Source organism: Chiloscyllium plagiosum, chromosome 13, assembly GCF_004010195.1.
Source record: "Chiloscyllium plagiosum isolate BGI_BamShark_2017 chromosome 13, ASM401019v2, whole genome shotgun sequence".
Taxonomy (NCBI): Eukaryota; Metazoa; Chordata; class Chondrichthyes; order Orectolobiformes; family Hemiscylliidae; genus Chiloscyllium; species Chiloscyllium plagiosum.
The window spans coordinates 77,460,297-77,483,107 of record NC_057722.1 but is presented as its reverse complement, the minus strand read 5'-3'; the positions used below and the strand labels follow the sequence as shown (position 1 = coordinate 77,483,107).

At 40.9% G+C, this 22,811-nt stretch overlaps 1 protein-coding gene across 4 annotated transcripts in view; it reads left to right on the top strand.

Moving 5' to 3' along the window:
- LOC122556212 (U2 snRNP-associated SURP domain containing) overlaps positions 1-22,811 on the top strand; it is an 80,907-nt gene that overhangs the window by 13,187 nt on the left and 44,909 nt on the right. For 2 of the 4 annotated variants that reach the window (XM_043702767.1, XM_043702769.1), the window contains 9 exons: positions 6,397-6,493; positions 9,618-9,732; positions 13,163-13,284; positions 15,294-15,361; positions 15,471-15,586; positions 17,344-17,376; positions 17,460-17,542; positions 18,506-18,671; positions 21,320-21,528. In XM_043702767.1, the coding sequence (XP_043558702.1) occupies positions 6,437-6,493; positions 9,618-9,732; positions 13,163-13,284; positions 15,294-15,361; positions 15,471-15,586; positions 17,344-17,376; positions 17,460-17,542; positions 18,506-18,671; positions 21,320-21,528 (969 nt within the window). In that variant the 5' untranslated portion in view covers positions 6,397-6,436. Of the gene's footprint in view, positions 1-6,396; positions 6,494-9,617; positions 9,733-13,162; positions 13,285-15,293; positions 15,362-15,470; positions 15,587-17,343; positions 17,377-17,459; positions 17,543-18,505; positions 18,672-21,319; positions 21,529-22,811 lie in introns of those variants that run through there. The other 2 variants (XM_043702770.1, XM_043702771.1) reach the window with 2 other exon arrangements.

Here is a 22,811-nt window from a genome sequence, read left to right as displayed (position 1 = left end):
TATTTTATTGTCTCAAAGTTCCTCTTTTATGACAACCATGCGAAGTACAAACCTTACAGACTGGACAAACTTTATACGATCATTTTAGCTCATTTTTGGTTATTCTTTTAGCTTTATTTTTAACCACTTGTATTCCCTGGCAGCTTGTTTATTTTCTTGCTCCAGTTTCTATTTTGATACATTTCATTTCTTGTAAATCCCTTCATTACCTACTTCATCTTACTGGTTCAAAAGTTTTGTCATTCGAACATTTATGTCGACTATTCTAGAATTTCCTGTACTGGAGGTCTGCAGAGATTAGGATTAGTGGCACATTGAATGGAGCGGCCTTGCTTGCTATTCCTAACCATATGTTTTGTGAGGCCAGAGCAGGGGAAGTCAAGATGGTCTGTAAGGTAGATGCTGGCATCTGAGGTTTTTGGTTTCTCTGCTCACTTTGGGGGAGGATAGAAGTATGGATGGAAACTAGTTTAAAGGCATTGCTCATTATCTCCAGATATCATTAGACAGTCCTTAACTACAGGAATAATATATCAACTGTTTTGGAAAATTTCTGAAAGCTAGAGTTGGGCAAAACCTCTTTTCTGAAAGATGCCAGAAACCAAAGCAGTTGTGTGTTACTGTAAGTAACTTCAAGCATGCACGACAGTGATTTGTTTGTCCAGTTTGTTGGGTTTCTACTTGGCATGTTTGTGTTACTTTGATAGGTACAATGGTATTTTGTATTTACCAAACTGAGAAACATGAATATCGAAAAACATCTAATTTGGAGATGTACTAGAAAATGTGAGGACAGCAGAGGAAGCTGAGTTTCTTTTTCCATTCTATTACTAGAGTATGCAGCTGTGAAATTTGAATCCCTTGCTTGCAAATGTTGCTGAAAATCATTTCATCATGCGTATGAGGGGTTTCAGTGCCAATTACTATGTTTTCTTGACTGAGATGGTATTTTAATTCCTCTGTTGCAGCGCAGTTGCTGAAGTTATTGACCTTCCCAGGCATTTTCTGTTTTGGAAACTTTAGATGAATGAAATATCGTGGGACTAGACAATTAACAGAAAATTGATATATTGACAATTATAGGTACCAGTAGGATTAGCGATATTGGCATTAACTGGTCTAACTATATTATTGGTAACTGTAGCTTATTGGCCTCCGCACATCTGCGGAGTTACTTGTCTTCTTTCCAAAGAACCCCTAATAAAACCCTGTGCGTACTGGATGCAGTCAACTAGGAGAAAGTGAGGGTTGCAGATGCTGGAGATCAGAGTCGAGAGTGTGTGGTGCTGGAAAAGCACAGCAGGTCATGCAGCATCTGAGGAGCAGGGGAATAGAGTTTTTGGGCAGGGGCTCTTCATCAGGAATGAGGCTGGGAGTCTCTGGGTGGTGAGATAAATGGGATGGGATGAGGCTGGGGAGAAGGTAGCTGAGAGTGCAATAGGTGGATGGAACTGGTGGTGAAGGTGAGACAGGTGCAGCAGATAGATGGGAAGGAAGATTGACAGGTGGGACTGAGCTGGAAGGTTGGAACTGGGGTAAGGTGGGGAGGGGAGGGGAAATGAGGAAACTGGTGGAGTCCATGTTGATGCCCTGGGGTTGAAGAGTCCCGCGGTGTTCTTCCTCCAGCGTCAGGTGGTGAGGGAGTGGCGATGGAGGCGGCCCAGGACCTGCATATTCTCGTCAAAGTGGGAGGTGAAGTTGAAATGATCGGCCACGGGTGGTGGGGTTGATTGGTGCGGGTGTCCCGGCGATGTTCTCTGAAGCGCTCTGCGAGAAGGCGTCCAGTCTCCCCAATGTTGAGACCGAATTGGGAGCAATTGATACAATAAATGACGTGTGGAAGTACAGGTGAAACTTTGATGGATGTGGAAGGCTCCTTTGGGGCCTTGGATGGAGGTGAGAGGGGAGGTGTGGGCACAGGTTCTGGAATTCCTGCGGTGGCAGGGGAAAGTATCAGGAGGGGAGGATGGGTTGTTAGGGTGCGTGAACCTGACCAGGTAGTTACGGAGGGAACGATCTTTGCAGAAAGCGGATAGGGGTGGGGAGGGAAATATATTCCTGGTGGTGGGGTCCATTTGAAGGTGACAGAAATGTCGACGGATGATGCAATTTATGCGGAGGTTGGTGTGGTGGATGGTGAGAACCGGGGGATTCTGTACTTGTTGCGGTTGGAGGGGTGGGGTTCGAGAGTGGAGGTGTGGGACTTGGATGAGATGCATTGGAGCGCATCTTCAACCACGTGGAAGGGGAAATTTCAGTCTTTAACGAAGGAGGCCATCTGGTGTGTTCTGTGGTGGAACTGGTCCTCCCGGGAGCAGATGCAGTGGAGGTGGAGGAATTGGGAATACGGGATAGCATTTTTGCCGGAGGTAGGGTGGGAGGAGGTGTAATCCAGGTAGCTGTGGGAGTCGGTGGGTTTGTAAAAAATGTCAGTGTTGCGTTGGTCATCATTGATGGAGATGGAGAGGTCCAGGAAAGGAAGGGAGGTGTCAGAGATGGTCCAGGTGAATTTAAGGTGGGGTGGAATGTGTTGGTGAAGTTGATGAACTGTTCAACCTCCTCGTGGGAGCACGAGGTGGTGCCAATGCAGTCATCAGTGTAACAGAGGAATAGGTGGGGAGTGGTGCTGATGTAACTCTGGAAGATGGACTGTTCTATGTAGCCGACAAAGAGACAGGCATAGCTGGGGCCCATGCAGGTGCCCATGGCTACCCCTTTCGTCTGGAGGAAGTCGGAGGATTCAAAGGAGAAATTGTTGAGGGTGAGGACCAGTTCAGTCAAACGAATAAGAGTGTCAGTGGAACGGTACTGGTGGGGACATCGGGAGAGGAAGAAACGGAGGGCTTGTAGGCCATGGTCATGGCGAATGGAAGTGTAGAGGGTTTGGATGTCCATGGTGAAGATGAGGCTTTGGGGGTCAGGGAAATGGACGTCTTGGAGGAGGTGGAGGGTGTGCGTGGTGTCCTGAATGTATGTGCAGGGTTCCTGGGCCAGGGGGAATATGACAGGATCGAAGTAGGTGGAGATCAATTCGGTGGGTCAGGAGCAGGCTGAGATGGTGGGTCAGACGGGATAGTCAGGCTTGTGGATCTTGGGTAGGAGGTAGAATTGAGCAGTGTGGAGGTTCTGAACTATGAGGTTGGAAGCTGTGGGTGGGAGATCTCCTGAGGTGATGAGATTGTGAATGGTCTGGTCGATGATGGTTTGGTGATGGGGGGGGTGGGGTCATGGTCAAGGGGGCGGTAGGAGGACGTGTCTAGCTCCCCTTCCACCTCGAACTCCAGCTGCACTCCAAGTCCTAGCTCCCATCCCTGCCGTGTCTTCACCATTCCCCCAGACCTCCCCCTCACTGAGAAGGAACATTTAGTCCTCAGTAAAGGCCTCACTTTTTATCCCTGTATGGTCCCAGATTAATGAGTTCAACACACGCTGCCACCTTGAACGTTTTTTCCTCCACCTACGCCTCCGTGCCCACTTTTTTAACCAAGACACCCGCCCACCCACCGAGGACCCCTTCTCCCGCCTCCAACACACCCCATCCACCTGGACACCCCGTGCTGACCTGCTACCCGTCCTTGACCTCTTCATTTCAAACTGCCGCTGTGACATCGACCGTCTCACCCACTCCAACCTTTCGCCCTCACAACAGGCAGCCCTCCACTCCCTCCAATCCCAACCTCACCATCAAACACGCAGACAAAGGGGATGCAGTGGTAGTTTGGTGCACCAACCTCTACCCAGCTGAAGCCATGTGCCAACTCGAAGACACCTCCTCCTACCGCCCCCTCGACCATGACCCCACACCCCCATCACCAAATCATCATCTCCCAGACCATACATAACCTCATCACCTCAGGGGATCTCCAACCCACAGCTTCCAACCTCATTGTTCAGGACCCCCCCACTGCCTAATTCTACCTCCTACCCAAGATCCACAAACCTGACTACCCCAGCCGACCTATCATCTCAGCCTGCTCCTGCCCCACCAAATTTATCTCCAGCTACCTCAATCCTGTCCTATCCCCCCGGACCAGGAACCCCGCACATACATTCGGGACATCATCCACGCCCTCCACCTCCTCCAAGACTTCCATTTCCCCGGCCCCCAATGCCTCATCATCACCATGGATATCCAGTCCTTCTACACCTCCATCCGCCATGACCAGGGCCTCCAAACCCTCCGTTTCTTCCTATCCCAACGTCCCCACCAGTACCCTTTCATTGACACTCTTATTCGTTTGTCTGAACTGGTCCTCACCCTCAACAATTTTTCCTTCCAATCTTCCCAGTTTCTCCAGACGAAAGGGGTAGCCATGGGCACCTGCATGGGCCCCAGCTATGCATGTCTCTGTCAGCTACGTAGAACAGTCCATCTTCCAGAGTTATATCAGCACCACTCCCCACCTTTTCCTCTGTTCAGTTGATGACTGCATCGGCGCCACCTCGTGCTCCTACGAGGAGGTCGAACAGTTCATCAACTTCACCAACACATTCCACTCTGACTTTAAATTCACCTGGTAAAAGCAAATTACTGCGGATGCTGGAATTTGAAACCAAAAGAGAAAATGCTGGAAAATCTCAGTAGGTCTGGCAGCATCTGCAAGGAGAGAAAAGAGCTGATGTTTCGAGTCTAACTGACCACTTTGACAAAGGGTTAGTTAGACTCGCAACGTCAGCTGTTTTCTCTCCTTACAGATGCTGCCAGACCTGCTGAGATTTTCCAGCATTTTCTCTTTTGGTTTAAATTCACCTGGACCATTTCTGACTATTCCCTCCCTTTCCTGGACCTCTCTGTCTCTATCAACGATGACCGACTTAACACTGACATTTTTTACAAACCTCCGACTCCCACAGCTACCTGGATTACAACTCCCACCCTACCTCCGGCAAAAATGCTGTCCCGTATTCCCAATTCCTCCGCCACATCTCCTCCCAGGAGGACCAGTTACACCACAGAACACAACAGATGGCCTCCTTCATTAAAGACCAAAATTTCCCCTCCCATGTGGTTGAAGATGCGCTCCAACGCATCTCATCTACGTCCTGCACCTCCAACCTCGAACTCCACCCATCCAACTGCAGCAAGGACAGAACCCCGCCCCGGCCTTCACCTTCTAACCTACCAACCTCCGCATAGATTGCATCATCCGCCGATATTTCCACCACCAACAAATGGACCTCACCACCAGGGAATTATTTCTCTCCTCACCTCTATCTACTTTCAGCAAAGACCAATTCCTCCACGACCACCTGGTCAGGTCCATGCCCCCTAACAACCCACCTTCCCCTGCTACCGCAGGAATTACAAAACCTGCGCCCACACCTCCCCTCTCACCTCCACCCAAGGCCCCAAAGGAGCCTTCGACATTCATCAAGGTTTCACCTGCACTTCCACACGTCATTTATTGTTTCCGATGCTCCCAATTCGGTCTCCTCTACACTGGGGAGACTGGACGCCTTCTCGCAGAGCGCTTCAGAGAACATCTCCAGGACACCCGCACCAATCAACCCCACTGCCCCATGGCCCAACATTTCAACTTCCCCCCCCCACACTCTGCTGAGGACATGCAGGTCCTATGCCGCCTCCATCGCCACTCCGTCATCACTCAATGCCTGGAGGAAGAATGTCTCATCTTCTGCCTCGGGAACCTTCAACCCCAGGGCATCAATGTGGACTTCACCAGTTTCCTCATTTCCCCTCCCCCCACCTTCCCCCACCCTCCCATTTATCTCTCCACCCCTGCGGCTCCCAGCCTTATTCCTGATTAAGGCTTCCAACCCGAAACGTCGATTCTCCTGCTCCTTGGAGGCTGCATGACCTGCTGTGCTTTTCCAGCACCCCACACTCTCGTACTGGGTGCGGTAGATCCGAACCAAACAGGAGAGATTTTGTTAAACACTACTTTTAGAAAATAAAATTATGGACCATTGTTATTTGTCAGTTGTTGATCATATTTCTATATTTTTATGTAATTTTGAGCCACATTGCTGTAAAAAAAAAACTGAATTCTGATGGAGGTAAGTAGAGAATATAAATGTTAGAATTGCACAGCATGTCTCTCATCTTCTGCAAAGAAAAATATGGGGTGAATTTTTCGTCAGAACTGGATTCTGATGAAGGGTTTTTATCAAAAATTGACCTGTTCTGTCGTTAACAGAAAACCTGAGTTGGAGCACCTTTTATTTTTCTTATTTCTAACTGTTAACTTGTATGGAACTGCAAAGCTATGTGATACTTGTAGTTTCTGTGGATCAAGTTAATGTCTATTTTATGAATTTAGCTACTAGAATTACTTGCATGTTTAATTCTGTGTAAAGTTCAAAATTCATGAGGATTTCATTCTAGATATTTACTAGTCATCAATGATGAAGATCATCTTGTTTTCTCTTCCCCAGTGTGTTTCTGATTAATTAACTAAACTAGAGCGCTGACAAAATGACTGCCCCAAAGAGGACTCTCAGTAAAAAGGAGCAGGAGGAAATTAAAAAGAAGGTATGAAATCTCTAGAATATATGGAAGGCAGATCAGGGGGAAAATACTTAAAAAAAGGAAAATACTACAAATCTGAGTTGTGAAAGATGTTCTGAAGACGTACAGTGGGTATGTTAGATCTGAAAACAGAAAAAATAGTTTTGCCAAATGGTCTAAACTTTTCTCAATGAATCGAATTCCTTTTCAGCAGCTTTGGTTTTTCATATTTTTCATATTAGTAAAAAATAATTAGCAAGTGTGTCATATTTTACCTCCCATACTTGAGTTGCTTATCAACCTGGTCAGATATTTAGTTTGCAGATTTTTTAAATAAAACAACTTTATACTGGGAACAGAATTCCCTCATTATTGATTGTACATTCAATATCCTGAAGAATATCTTTTGCTCTATGGTTTCCAGATTTCTTTGAACTTTTCTTGAGGGACTGATTCAATAAATAGTTATTTTAAACAAGTGTTCTTTATTTCCTGCATTGATTGTTCACTGACTTTGGAGGGAAACTAGGATGCTGTAGTGATTTAGCTATCTTTTCCTAATCCAATCTCTGATATTGTGCATTTTGTGACAAGGATCACTGGTGGTCAGTGATTGTACTTTTTTTTTGTTCAAACCTCCACAATCCTGACAAATAAATCTGTAAGCAAGGAGTTTGCAGAAACAAATCAGTCTGTGAGCACTGTAGTTGTGTCCCTACATCTAGTTTGGAAGTCTAGGATTGTCATAATGTGTCCAAACAGGTTGATGGAAAATATTTTTTTGACCAAAATTCCATTCAAACCAGGATCATCTAATTAGGCACAGGACGGGGTACTTAGGTCTACATGGCTCCAGTTGTTGTATTTTTTTAGTTCGCTGTTAAGGAACAAACATAAGATTATAAGATATTGATGCAAAATTAGACCATTTGGCTCATCGAGTCTGCTCTGCCATTCGATTGTGACTGACGTGTTTCTCAACTCCATTCACCTGCTTTTTCCCTGTAACCCTTCATCCCTTGACTAATCAAGAAGTTATCTAGCTCTGCCTTAAGTGCCCTCAATGACTTTGCCACAGAAGGTAGTGGAGGCCATGAGTTTCACAGATTCAACTCCCTCTAGCTGAATGAAGAAACTGCTCCTCAACTCACACCTAAAGGGTCATCCCTTCACTCTGAGGCTGTGCCCTCTGGTCCCAGTCCCTTTACAAGTGGAAACATCTTCTCCATGTACACTCTGTCGTACCAAAATATGTGCAAACAGATTCAAGAACAGTTTCTTCCCTGCAGTTCTCTGACTTCTGAGTGGACCTCTCATATATGAGAGTTGATCTTTCTCTGTACCTTCTCTGTAGCTGTAAAATATATTCTGCATTCTATTCTATTACCCTCATGTATGTATGTAAGGTGTGATTTGTCTATGCAGCATACAAAACAATACTTTTCACTGAATCTCTGTACATGACAATGGTAAATCAAATCAAATGAAACTCTATCCTGGCCTGTCAGTATTCTGTAAGTTTCAATCAGATACCCCCTCATCTTTCTAAACTCCATTGAGTACAGACCCATAGTCCTCAACCGCCATTCGTATGAGAAGCCCCTTTCATGTTCGGCATCATTGATGCAGACCTCCTCTGGACCCTGTCCAAGGCCAGCACATCCTTCCTTAGATGCAGGGTCCAAAACCGCTCATAGTATTCCAAATGCATCTGATTTGAGACTTGTACAGTTTCAGCAGTACATCCTTGCTCTTGTATTCTAGCCCTCTTGAAATGAATGTTCCATTCGCATTTGTCGTCTGCCAACTGAATCTGTATGTTCACCTTAAGAGAATTCTGAAAAAGGACTTCAATGTCCTTTTGTGCTTCCAGATCTCCCTGTTTAGAAAATAGTCTACACTTCTGTTGTTTCTACAAAGGTGCATAACCTTAATTTTCCCATATTGTGTTCCATCTGCTCGCTCTTTGAGCCTGTCCAAGTCCTTCTGCAGCCTTCCCACTTCCTTAATATTACCTGTCCCTCCATCTATGTGTCATCTGCAAACATAGCGACAACGCCCTGACTTCCTTCATCCAGATTGTCAATGCATACAGTGAATAGTTGTGATCCCAATACAGACCCCTGCAAAACTCCATTAACCTGCAATTCTAGCAGGAAGAGAAACCCAGCTTTTAGCTGTAGCAGTGAGGAATAAGAGCTTCCACATCCAGTTTCAAGACCACAGTAACTGCTACTGAAGGCTGAAACTGAAAAAAAAAATTCCTGGTTCTATAGAAACCCATTCAGGCTGCTTCTATTGTTCCAACTTTAAAAACAAAGCCCAAGGCCTCGCAAGTTGTCTATTAGCTTTGGGGCAACTGATCGGCATCTCTGTCTCAATTTCTCTTCTTTTTCAAGAAAAAGGACAAAATACATCATAGTATTGTCACAGGTGTAGTCCACCTTCAGTTCCCCAGCACCTTCTCCTTAGTGACACGTAGACCCACCCCTGTCCCCGACTGTCTTGAAGTTCTGGTATGTTGCTCGTGTCTTCCACTGTGAAAACTGATGCACAATACCTATTCAGTTCCTCTGTCATTTGTTTGTTCCCCATTACTGCTTCTGCAGCCTTGTTTTCCGGTGGTCCAATGCCCACTCTTGACTCTTTCTAATTTTTTAGATATCTAAAATAAGTATTCATAGTATTAATAGCAAGGATAATGTAATAAATGATGCATGCACTTTTTTCTTCAGCATTTTCAAACAAATCTGTAGATTTCCTCTTTCTCTGTTTTACATTAATTTTTGCATGTTTTAAGTATATGTGCATATGTAGAATCATACAGCATGCAAACAGACCCTTTGGTCCGACCAGTCCAATGAGGAACTTAATCCCAAACTAAACTAGTCCCACCTGCCTGCTCCTGGCCCATATCCCTCCAATGTTTCCTATTCATGTACCTATCCAAATGTCTTTTAAATGTTGTAATTGTACCCACATCACAACTTCCTCAAGAATTTCATTCTATTCACTGTCAAATACCAATATTGAAACCAATAGTGCATGTTTCTTATTGGCTATATAATCTTAAATGTACTTTTTGTGAAACAGTGAATAAAAATAAGGTCACAAGTGCAAGAGACTAATCTTAAATACTTTCCTTCAGGAAGATGAAAAGGCAGCTGCTGAAATATATGAGGAATTTTTGGCCTCCTTTGAGGGTGCTGACTCCAGTAAAGTAAAAGCGTTTGTTAGAGGTGGCATTGTAAATGCGACAAGAGGTGAGTATAGGAACTGTATGCAAATTGTTTTTCAAGGATGTAGGTGGAATACAACTTTATTAAAATTGGCTATATAAGAAGTCCTTACACAGTTAGATTACAACAGGATCTACCTTAGATTGCAACAGGATCTTGATCAGATGGGCCAATGGGCCGAGAAGTGGCAGATGGAGTTTAATTCAGATAAATGCGAGGTGCTGCATTTTGGCAAAGTAAATCTTAGCAGGACTTATACACTTAATGGTAAGGTCCTAGAGAGTGTTGCTGAACAAAGAGACCTTGGAGTGCAAGCTCAAAGCTCCTTGAAAGTGGAGTCGCAGGTAGATAGGATAGTGAAGCAGGCGTTTAGTATGCTTTCTTTTATTGATCAGAGTATTGAGTACAGGAGTTGGGAGGTCATGTTGCAGCTGTACAGGACATTGGTTCGATTACTGTTGGAATATTGCGTGCATTTTTGGTCTCCTTCCTATCAGAAAGATGTTGTGAAACTTGAAAGGGTTCAGAAAAGATTTTCAAGGATGTTGCCAGGGTTGGAAGATTTGAGCTTGGGGGAGAGGCTGAACAGGCTGGGGCTGTTTCCTTGCAGCGTCGGAGGCTGAGGGGTGACCTTATAGAGGTTTACAAAATTATGAGGTGCATGGATAGGATAAATAGACAAAGCCTTTTCCCTGGGATCAGGGAGTCCAGAACTAGAGGGCATAAGTTTAGGGTGAGAGGGGAAAGATATAAAAGATACCTAAAGGGCAACTTTTTCACGCAGAGGGTGGTACGTGTATGGAGTGAACTGCCAGAGGATGTGGTGGAGGCTGGTGTAATTGCAACATTTAAAAGGCATTTGGATGGGTATATGAATAAGAAGGGTTTGGAGGGATATGGGCCGGGTGCTGGCAGGTGGGACTAGATTGTGTTGGGATATCTGGTCGGCATGGACGGGTTGGACCGAAGGGTCTGTTTCAATGCTGTACATCTCTATGACACTAATTGGGGTAGGTTATTTTGCAATGCAGATGTCAAGGCTTGAATACTTTTCCCTGGTAAAACTCCAATTTTTTTCCATATAGGTAAGAATTTATTCCGATAAAGACAATGTGGTTTTGGTTTATGTGATCATCAGTGGGTTCAAAGAGTTTTAGGATCTTTTCACTCTTCTGATATTTAAGTCCAGCTTTGCTTTGGAAATGTTTATGATATTGTTCGCGAGTTTATTTTAACTTGTAACCAATTATATAATCTTTAAAATAATTCCCAATTAATAATCAATAGAGTTTCAAGGAGAAGGGGGATCTCCAGCCAGACTTAATAACTTGCATCCTGGAGAGAGAGAGAGAGGCACATAGTTTCATGGAGCTGCTTCACAAAGCTGCTCTGCGGAATCTGAATTTAGCAGTTAGTTGACAGTAAGGTGTGTATGTGATGTTCGACCTGGGTTCTAAAACACTAAGATAATTGACACTTCGGAGGAGGAGCAGTTATACAGAGTATTTCTTAAAATAAAGGAGGTTGCAAAGTGTCAATGTGGAAAGGGACCATGGTGCCCTTGTTGATAAATCAATGAAGGCTAACATGCAGGTGTAGCTAACTATTGGGAAGGCCAATGAACATTATCATTTCTTGCAAGGGGATTAAAGTATAGGAGTAGTGAAATCTTGCTTCATTTGTAAATGAAATTGGTTAGACTGCACCTGGAGTACTGTGTCTCCTTATTCTAGGAAAGACGATATTGCCATAGACGGAGTGCAACAAAAGTTTACCAGATTTGTTCCCAGTTTGGTAAAACTGTCCTCTGAAGTGAGGTTGGGCAAACTGGGGCTGTATCCACTGGAGGTTTGAAAAATGGTCGTTGATCTCATTGAAACCTAAAGTAATATACAGGTTAGTTGCAGGTAAGATGTTTCATCTGGTTGGGAAGTTTAGAACTGGGGAGGGGCCAATTTAAAGATAGCCCTATAACACTTGTGTCTGAGATGAGGGATTTATTTACACACAGGGTTATAAACCTTTGGGAGTATCTATCCTAGAGGGCTGTGGAAGGTCAGTCTGTGAGTATGTGGAAGGTAAACGTTGTTAGACCCCTGATTACCATTGGCATGAACGATGATGGGAATGAACTGGGTGAAAAGCATTGATGTTTACTCAGTCTTGATCATATCAAATGGCAGGGAAGGCTCAACAAGTTGAACGGACTACTGCTACTCTTGTGTTTCTAGTTCTTGCGATGTTTGGCATACAGTTAATGGCAGGGTCCTGGACAGCACTGATGTACGAAGGGATCTTGGGGTTCAAGTCCATAGCTCCCTGATTTTGGAGATTTAATGACTCTGAGAAGTGCACGATATAATTTGTTATCTGATTATGCGGATAATCTGAAATTTGCCTGTTTTAAAGTTCTTCTATTCCTATTGAAGCCTGTTGGTGATCCATGTCCAAGCTGAACAAAATGGAGGTGCAGTAAGAAAGAAAGTACAGTGTATGGCAAATCGTCTGTTAAAAGATGATCTGGAAATTTAATTTGTTGGAGCTCTGTGTTGACTTGCCTTGTACAAGTTGATCAGGATGGAAACCTGGGTACCAGTCATCCTATGAAAAGACAGACAAACAAAAAATTCTCAATCATTTGGAATCTCAAATTATCAAGTTGTCTTACTCCTCCAACAATTCTAAAAAGCATTATGTATGTTGACTAAATGAAGTTTGAAATTACTAGAGTCTCGTCAGGAGCTGTGGTCAGTTTTTTTAAGATGCTCCAGCCAGGTGATGTATGACCTGTAGTATGTCATGAAATTCTGACACAACATGCTACAACTAGCAACAAAAATGTCTCATTCCTCCCCACAGCTTTTGTTAACTTATTTATATACAGGCTCTGCCTGCTCAGCCTTATTACTGGTAATAGAGCCTTTTCTCAGGACTTGATAATGACAGACTCCATGATCACCTATGCAGTCCATCTGCTGCCTGCCTTCTACCTCCACACCCAGTGAGGAGTAACTTTCCTTTAAACCTATCAGCAGATAATCTTTGGACCAAGGAATCAGAAAACACAAAGTCACTGACATGCTCCTTGTGAGAAATCCCCTTTGTCAAATGGCAGACTTTGAACTACCATGGTTTATGAAATGACAGGACCTCTGTGTAGCCAACCTCCATTGTTGCAGCTTCAGTCAAAAGCACATTATGCACATGTGGAGAGACCCACAAACAATGTTTCAGTTACTGACGACCTTCCCTCCTACTGGTTGAACAGTGGATTAATCACCTTAAACTCAGCAAATGAGGTTTGGTTCAGCAATTCTATATTTGCTAAATGAATAAACAAAATAATCATGACTTATGCTAGTTTGTTAGCTGGCAATCATCAACTGATGCAGTTGTATTCAGTGCCACATTTGAACTTAGCAATTATTTCATAAGGTTTTATTTTCACACTTAGAAGAACGATTGGAGGAACAGAAAGGAAAATTGTATAAACCTTCCACACGGGTTCCAGAGGTAAAGAGTTTAGTACCAGAGAAATCATCTTCACCATCTTTCACATCAGACCCCAAGAAACCAGTAAGTATCTGATGTTGATCATTGTATAATTAATGAATCCTGATAAGTTAATTTTTTTCTAAATTTGCAGAATGTGGAACTGTGCATAGCTCCAGATAATCTTTACAGATTGTATGACACTACAATAATGCTATAAACTGGGCCATCACACTGGAATTCTCCTATACAGAGATAATTTATAAACTCGTCCCTGCATCAAGTTTTCATGCAACCATTCTGCACTTGGCCAGTGCAGACAAGATGCTTTTTTTTAAGGGAGGGTGGAGAGGTTAGACAGTTTTCATGGGAATTAAAAAGTGTAAATTTATTGGATTTGATATGTTGTCACATGCTTTCTAATCTTTCCTCAAACGACAGTATTAAGTTGAGGGGTTGGAAGTACATCTTTAGCCTAATCCCTCAAGTTAAACTGAAACTTTAAAAACTAAAAGTGTTAATCAAAATGTACTTAATGACTCTCTTGGATTACTGTATTGACTCAATTAATTTACCTTGGTTAGTGCAGTAAATCATTCAGGATGTTTACTGACCACTGTTTGAAGTGCATGTGTTCTCAACTCGTCTAACTGACAAGAGTGTCCATTTAGAAGACGTAAGATTTAGGAACAGGAATAGGTCACTTGGCCCATCTGTTCTGCCATTTAATTAGACCATGGCTGAGCTGATAATTTTCAACTCCACTTTACTGCCTTTTCGATAACCCTTGATTCCCATACTGATCAAAAACTTGTCTATGTCACCTTCAATATTCTTAACACTCAATCTCAGCATCACGCTGCAATAAATAATACCACAGAATCACTCACTGCCCTCCTGAGAAGAAATTCCTTCTCATCACTGTCTTAAATGGGTGACCCCTATTATGTGATAATATCCCTTCGGTCCTGGCCTCCCTCATTAGAAAACAACCTCTCTGCATCTAACCTGTCTAGTTCCATAAGAATCATCTTTGTTTCAATAAGGTTGCATCTCATTATTCTAAATTCCAATGAGTACAGGCCCAACTGTCAAATCTACATGATTTCATCTCATATGAAAATTTCTCTATGCCAGCATATCAGCCAAGTGAAACTTATCTGGACAGACGCCAATGTCAGTATATCTTTCCTTTAGATGAGTGGACCAAAACTGTTCACCAGTATGCTTAATTTGGTGTAACTAATGTCCTGTGTAACTTTAGCAAAACATTCCTATTTTTATGCTTCATTCCCTTTGGAATGAAGACCACCAGTCCATTTGCCTGCACTATTACCTGCTGGACTTGTATGCTAGCTTTTTGTGTTTTATGCACAAGGATTTCTAAATTTCTTTGTGCTGTACCTTTCTCCATTTCAGTAATTATGCAACTTCCCTATTTCTTCATGCCAAAATGCATAACCTTACATTTTCCCACATATTCCATCTGCTAAGTTTTTGCCCACACAATTAACCTGTCCACATCCCTCTGCATGGAAAGTCATACATTGAACGTGGAGCACTTTAAACATGTTATTTTGATCTTTAAAACAAGCAGAGACTGACTCTTTATTCAGTGGTTTAAGGGTTTTGCCATCTCCCAGTTAGAATTAATTCACAAGTTGTGGGTTCAAACCCTACCTCAGAAATTGAATGCGCAAGCTAGCCGAAAAGTTTAGTAGTATTGCGCTGCTAGGTTACTCTCGGTGTTGCAAAAGATCCCATTTACTGTTCAGAAAGTGTGGTATTCTTTCAGTTGTGACTAACACGCTTGCAAACAGGAGGAAACGTTCAGCTTCTCATACCTGTTTTGCCGTTTCATGACAGCATTGCTGATTAGTACCTTAATTTCTTCCATTTTCCTTGAATCTAGGTCTTGTTATACTCTTTTCTGAACAACCAAGCTCTGGATCAAAATTAATTTAGCTGGCATCTAATGCATTTTGTGTGTGTTTCATATTTTATCACCCCTTGCGGGCAGATGTATTTCCTGACTTCTGAATTACAATTGAATTTTTCAATCAATTTCAATAATTCTATTTGAATTCTTTTAGCCTTTAAAGAAGGGTGAAAAGGAGAAGAAAAAAAGTAACTTAGAGTTATTCAAAGAGGAATTAAAACAGTAAGTCAGCATTAGCCAATTTCAAAAAAGATGTTTTGATATCCTTTCTTAAATGAAGAGTTAAATCTATTAGCATTATTTGGAAAATATATTTTGGATATGGTTTTAGAATTCAAGAAGAACGTGATGAACGGCAGAAAACAAAAGTGGGTAAGGATGCTCCTTTCAGGCCTAGTCGATTTGAGCCTCTGCCATCAGAAGAGTCGACGCAAACTCGCCGCTCTTGTGAGTAAAATCTTGTACCAGAACTGTAAGCCAATCTAAAAAGGCTGATTTTTAATAATGGTTTGGGTCCTTTCAAGTCAGACATGCAATCTTTTTATATTCCATAAGTATATAAGCCTGCGAATCAGGAGCAATGCAGTTTCATTGTTGTTGATGGGGATTGGTTTAGCTCAGTTGGCTGGATGGTTGGTTTGTGATGCAGAGTGGCGTCAACAGCATGTGTTCAATTCCTGTATAGGCTGAAGTTGCCATGAAGGACAGTCCTTCCCAACCTCTCCTCTCTCTCTCTCTCTCTCTCTCTCTCTCTGAGGTGTGGTGACCCTCCAGTTCAACCACCCACCAGTCATCTCTCCATATAATGAGAGAACAGCCCCATGGCCTGATAAAACTGTGGTGACTTTACCTTTTATTGTTGCTAACTCTCCCAAATTGTCACATGACATCTGAATTAACTTTATAATTGTTTTCCCATTGTCTAGTAACCACTGTGATTTAAAACTAAGCTTGGAAAATGTTCTAGTGAGTATTCAGGAAACAAAGATTCTCCCCTCAATAGTGCATGTTTTAAGAAAAAAATCAGACTTTAATCAAAGTTTACACTGTTCCTTTATTCCGTCCCACATAACATTCCACGTTTTTATTTTACAAATAACAGTTGAGTACATAATGCCAAGAAGTTAACAAAGAAAGTGCAGGAGCAGAAAGAAAATTTTGTCTGATGGTGGTACATTCTGGCAAATTGGTATATTCTCCCTTTTTAATAAAAGTCCGTTTGTAGCTATATTTGATTTGCTGATTGAAGCATTGAGTTATTTTAATATTATAGTATTTTATTTTGAATGCCATTCTATACTGAAACACTAGGAGGTGCATGAGAGCAGTCTAAAGTGCTACTACCTTAAGTGTTGAGCAGCTCTTCTGAGTATCCTTAAGATTGTTATTTTTTGTTCAACATACCCTATTGAAATTCTGCCAAAAGGGTTAGTGGATACGAATCTATACCCATGAAAGAGTATCTTCATATCCAATTGTTGATGAATAGTTCATTTCATTTTTAATTCTAAATTTGAAGTGTTCCAAAATATCTTTGGCAAGTGTGCTGTGTAAAGTCAAGAAGAACACATAATCTTAAATTATATAACACTGCAAGCAGTGTAATAATCCACAGCTGGATTATGTGTAATAATCCACAGCTCCTGTTTTTCAATTCGCATTCTCTGATTAGAGAATATTTATGAATAGTTACAGGCCATTGAACCTAATAAATGTTTTGAACTCTTTTCCACATTTCCACCTACCTGTCGATTTATCATGCATAACATTAATTCTTTTGCTGTCTTGCTGGTCGCTTTAGTGGCCTTCACTTGTCATTTGTATCTTGTGCATTTTTACTTGTTGGTGAGAAAATATTATACTTCCTGTTATTTTTAAAACTTGTGTACATACAATGATACAAATGTCAGTTGGCTGATGCATTTGGCAGTGGAATAACATTGTGTAGCAAGCACAGGAAATATTGTAACACAGTTTATACTTGCCTGTGGAATTTTATCCAGTGTTGTTTGGTTCATTGGAATAAAGAGGAAGTGGTTTGGTTCATTGGAATTCTGTTTTGGGTCTCCTTTATATTTGCATGAAATAGTTTTCCCGATCTTGGGGTAGGTACTGTTGATTTGTGGCTGTAGTACGTTTTGTACCTTAAGTCTTGCCCTTTTTGAAAGTAAACACACTGAACAAAATATTATGTCTCTTTCCAGCTGAATCTTCGAGGAGAAACAGGCAAACAAATGGTAACTATTGCTACAGCGTTTTTCAAAGTGTTAAACGTTCTTTCTTATACGATCTTATTTTACTAATTTGTTTTGTCTTTTAGCACTTGAGGAATTTACTCCTGGTTCTCATGATGCAGGCGATCCAACTACTACTAATTTATATATTGGTAACATTAATCCGAAGGTAATTTTAAAAAAATGTTCTTAGTTATCCTGTTAAAGAGACAAGCACAGTTTTAAATAGGAATTTTGAAGTAATTATATTGGTGTGGTAAAATAAACAGCCATGTCAGACCTGTATTGATATAATCTGTCCATTGATTTAGTCTGGTTCTCTGGAATTTGAGTGGTCTGTGCTAAACGACAGTTATGTTTATTTGCATCAGTTGGGTGTAACACGTGCATTTGGTTTATTAGCTCTTGTTGCTGCTGATTTATCCCCATTTGCTGCCTGTCCACCTGCTTTGAGCTCCATTTCTTGGGATTGGGCCTGCCTTTACATTTAAAATCTTGACTAAAATAAATAAATCTGAAATGAAAAATTAGTAACTGTAATGGTTACCGTGTATCTAGTGTATTTCTGTAAAAAAAACTACTAACAGAAACTTCAATCAAGTAAGAATAAACCATATTAGGTCTGGCCCATGTTTGACTCCAGACCTACAACAATGTGGTTATTTACGTACTCTCTGCAAAGACTCTTGGTCATTGGGTCAGCTCCACATTTCCTCCTCCTCATGGGATGTTTCGGGATGGCAACAAATTCTGACCAAGCCAGCATTTATGAATATTTTTTATCTAAAATCATGGGATGGTGAATAAACTTGAAGAATATACAATTTTGCTAGAATACAGTAGTTGTGTTCAAGTTCACGAAACGGTACATTTTAAAAAGAGTTAATGACAAATTAATTTTAAGAACACTACCGAATTCTTTCAAAGGAGCTGTCTTGTTTATTTGAAGCTTCTTAATAAATCTAGCATGACATAGTTGTATTCTCACAGAACATGAATATAAATTAATTTAAATTTATAGGTCTGAAGGGTTTATACTGGTGAGAAGTTATTTTGCTGCTTTGTAGCAAATTATTTCATCTAATCACTAAATTTAGTTGGTTTACATAAAATGTTTCATTCTTACATACAGATGAATGAAGAAATGCTGTGTCAAGAGTTTGGACGCTTTGGTCCCTTGGCTAGTGTTAAAATTATGTGGCCCAGAACAGAAGAAGAAAGAGCCAGAGAGAGAAATTGCGGATTTGTAGCTTATATGAACAGGAGAGACGCTGAACGAGCTTTGAAAAATCTGAATGGTGAGATGTTAGAAATGAACTTGCTGTCTTATCAATGTGTAATCATGTGAGAAGTATTATTTTTGCAAAATGTGTTTTGTGTAATTATCAGGTTGAATTTCAGAAAATGATCAATTCTTTATGTATTCTACACTGGCTACAATTTTACATGTATCTGTCTGTCTCACTTTTGTACCCTTGTGGTAAAACTTTGACTTTGTTCACAGTTGCTGTGATGCATTGTTGGCTGCTCCTCTTTACTCTTGTTCCTGTTGTGTCATATACTCGTTATGCTCTCTGCTTTGTGTAATTGGATGGATTTGGTGGCATTTTGATCTGTTGACTGAAGTATTACTATGTTTTTAAATTCCATTGTCTGGCAAAATATCCATTTCTGTTAGCAGGTTGTTTTAAAGTTGACTGCTTTCATTATACACTTTCCTCACTAATTACAGTCTTTAAGGGAGGTAACAGGTGAATGTATTAATTAAAAACAAGAGTCATTCAGTCAGCCTTTCAAGTTTATTTCACCATTCAGAAAGATCAAGATTGATCAGATTATGACCTCAACTCTGCATTCCTGCCTACTCTTGATAACGTTTTCAACCCTTGCTGAATTTATATATCTCTGTCTGAAAAATCTTTAAAGATTCTGCTTCTCCCACCTTTTCGGAAAGAATTCCAAAGACTCATGACCATCCAAGTGAGAATAAATTACGGAATCACAGTTTCAAATGGGTGATCTTGATTTTTAAAGAGTGACCCCTAGACTCGATTCTCCACATCCATCTGTGAAGACTCTGCAGGATCTTGATCTTCCAATCAAAAACCCATTTATGCCTGCTTTCTGTTTCCTGTTAGCCAGTCAATCTTCTGTTTATGCAAGTATGCTTCCCCCTACACCGTTTAGCTTTTATCTTTTTCAAAGCCTTTGTGTCACCATATCTAATGCCTTCTTAAAATCAACATACTGTATATCCACTATTCCCCTTTCAAACCGGTTTTACTTAGTCAAAAGAATTTCATCAGATTGGTCAAACATGAACTCCCTTTCAAAAAAATACATTGACTCTGCTTGATTATCATGAACTTATCCAAGTGCTTGACTATAACTACATTAGTAACATCTTTTAACATTTTCACTGTAATAGATGATAAGCTGACTGCTTGTACCTTCCTGCTTTCTGTCTCCAATTTTGAATAAGAAAGTTACATTTGCTGCCTTATAATCTAATGGAACGGACTCTGAATCGAGGGAGATTTGGAAAATTAAAGCTAATGCTTCAACTATTTTGCACGCTACTTCTTTTAAGGCCCTAAGATGAAGTCTGTCAGGACCTGGAGGTTTGTCAGCATACCTCACCAACAATTCACTCAGTATGACATGTTTGATGATTGGCATTTTCCAGGATTTCTCTCTCTTTTCCATTTCCTGATTTATTGTTATTTCTGGAGTGTTAATTTTCTCCTCTATAATCAAAACTGATGCAAAATGCTTGTTTAGTTCATCTGTCACTTTCTTATTTCCCATTATGAATTCTTCAGTCTTGCTTTCTATAGGATTAATGCTCACTTTAACTTTTGCCATATTTAGTTATTTATAGAAACTCTCTTTTTATATTTCTGGCTAGCTTTCTTGCATACTCTAACCTTTACCTCTTAATTAATGTTCTTAGTCAATCTTTGGACAGAATAGGGAAAAAAGGCAATATTGTGACCTGTCTCTCTATATAAAACATGTTTCTCTTCATTTGATACTGTCTTTATAATTTCTGGTTAATCACAAATACTAGATTCGCATTTGGAATATACCTTATTAATTGAAATGTAAGAGATATTTCTCCTCAGGCTTATCTGACCTTGGAACGCCTTAACTATTGGGAACAATCCAGTGCAGTGATTGAGAAGGTTCAAACAGGCATACACTGGTAACAACCAGTGGGGTGCAGAAAGCTCCATCTGTCACCTTCGAGCAGCCACAGCAAAGCAATTCTTATCCCATTTCATTCCAGATGTGCTGGTCACTGCTGTGGTTTTTAACATGCTTCCCTAAGTCGTCCTTTATGGTTGCAGGGTTAAACAAAAACTTGAAATAAATACTGGATGGGCAGAGGGGAAAAAAAAGGTTGTAGGATGAAGGCTGCAGAAATTGTGAAGAGACCAAAATGGAAAGAAGTAAGAAAGGCAGCAGTGATGGAAGTGCAGATGGTAGTTTTGAAAAAGTGAAATCAAAATGGGACGTAATTAATCAGAGTTATTTCCAGGGGCTCAATAGTTATGGTATTGCCACACCTTGGTACTGGTGTAGTCCCAGGTTCCACAGGTGATTTAACATGTGGAAGAACTCTTCGTGTAAAGCAAACGTGGCTGTAAAGCATGTAATGCTTGGAGGCTGGCTGCTTAACCAGTTGAAGAAAGTAAAATTTCCTCTGGTAATCTTACTTCCTAAAAACATGTATGAGAGTATTGATTGAATTAAAAACCTATTTGTCCTCGTTCCTTTTCAACTGTGCATTTAGGATCAGCATACAGAGGTAGAATAGTGACATGTTGCTTAAAATTAGATTAGACATATCTTCAAAATAAACCAAAATGCTGTGCATCGATAGTTTTAAGTAGCATCTAACTCTGCATCCATACTTCAGTTTACAAAGTTTGTTCTCTTTTAGGGAAGATCATTATGGAATTTGAAATGAAGCTGGGTTGGGGTAAGGCTGTGCCTATTCCTCCTCACCCAATTTATATTCCACCTGCTATGAGGGAGTTGACTCTACCACCACCCCCCTCTGGATTACCTTTCAATGCCCAACCACGGGAGAGGCTAAAGAATCCTACAACTCCAGTGATGCCACCGAAAAATCAAGATGATTTTGAAAAGGTAATTTGAAAAGTCTAGGTGAGGACACTGTTGGAATAGTTGTCACTGCAATTGAACTGTGTGTTTGCCAATCATGGTTTTAGGACAGAGTTCTAAATAAAAGTAAAATAAATGATAATGAACAACGTGATAAAGTTTTATTCAATATGTTTTCTGTATTAGTTAGCATAATTTGCTAGCATTCAGGGATAGAAATCAACTTTTATATTTTTGGCCTAAATGAATGAATTTCTGCAAAGCTTTTAAAATGGGAGAGTGGTTGTTAGAGCTCGGTAATAGCGGTTAGAACCTGTAGACTAGCTAAATAGATTTCTGATACAAATATTAACACCCAGAGACCCTTAATTTTTAATTAAACCTCCCTTGTCCAATGAAAGGTATGAAAGAATAAATTTGTATTTATATAACACCTGAATTGTTTTTAAAAGTGCAAGAGAATATGATAACTTTAACAGGGAATGAGAAAAAGACCATTCAACTCATCAAGCCCATTCCTTCCACAAGCCATACACAATTTACGTCTGTGGGATTCTGCCCATTCACCTGAGGGAGCTTAGCAAAGTTTCTACTCGAGAAAAGACAACTCTGCAAATATCTAATCCCAAAACCTTATTAAGCGAACTTTGAGACCATCGTCTCTGCAAAATATATCTGTGCAAAATAGTGACATTTTAAATGTATCCTCTAGTAAGGGAGGGCGAGTTGTTTAAACCTTTGCCTTTTATTTTTTATTTCTGTTTGAAATCCTCTCTTGAGACAGAAATCTTGCATTTAGCTTTTAGTAATTTTCATTACTTACCCCAGACCCCAAATCCTATTTCTGCATAAAATATCTGGTAGATGTTTACTTCCATCAGCTAGCCTTTTTCTTCGAAAAAGCTGCTGATGATTCCTTCTGTTTGAGTTTGACATGCATTAGCTGATTTTAAAAGTTATTCCTAAATACTCCGTTTTCTAATGAAATGCGCTACTACAGTGTGGTGTTCCTAGTTTTTGACTTGGAGTGCAGATAGTCAATGATATACAGAGGAACTGCGATTATCTGAACGAGATGGGCGTGCAGTATTTCATTCGGATAATTGATCATTCGGTTAATTGATTCCATGCCTCTTCTCTGGGACTCAGTTTTCTGAAATTAACTTTTTCCTCGCTCTGAAAATGTGTTGCTGGAAAATCGCAGCAGGTCAGGCAGCATCCAAGGAGCAGGAGAATCGACGTTTCGGGCATGAGCCCTTCTTCAGGAATGAGGAAAGTGTGCCAAGCAGGCTAAGATAAAAGGTAGG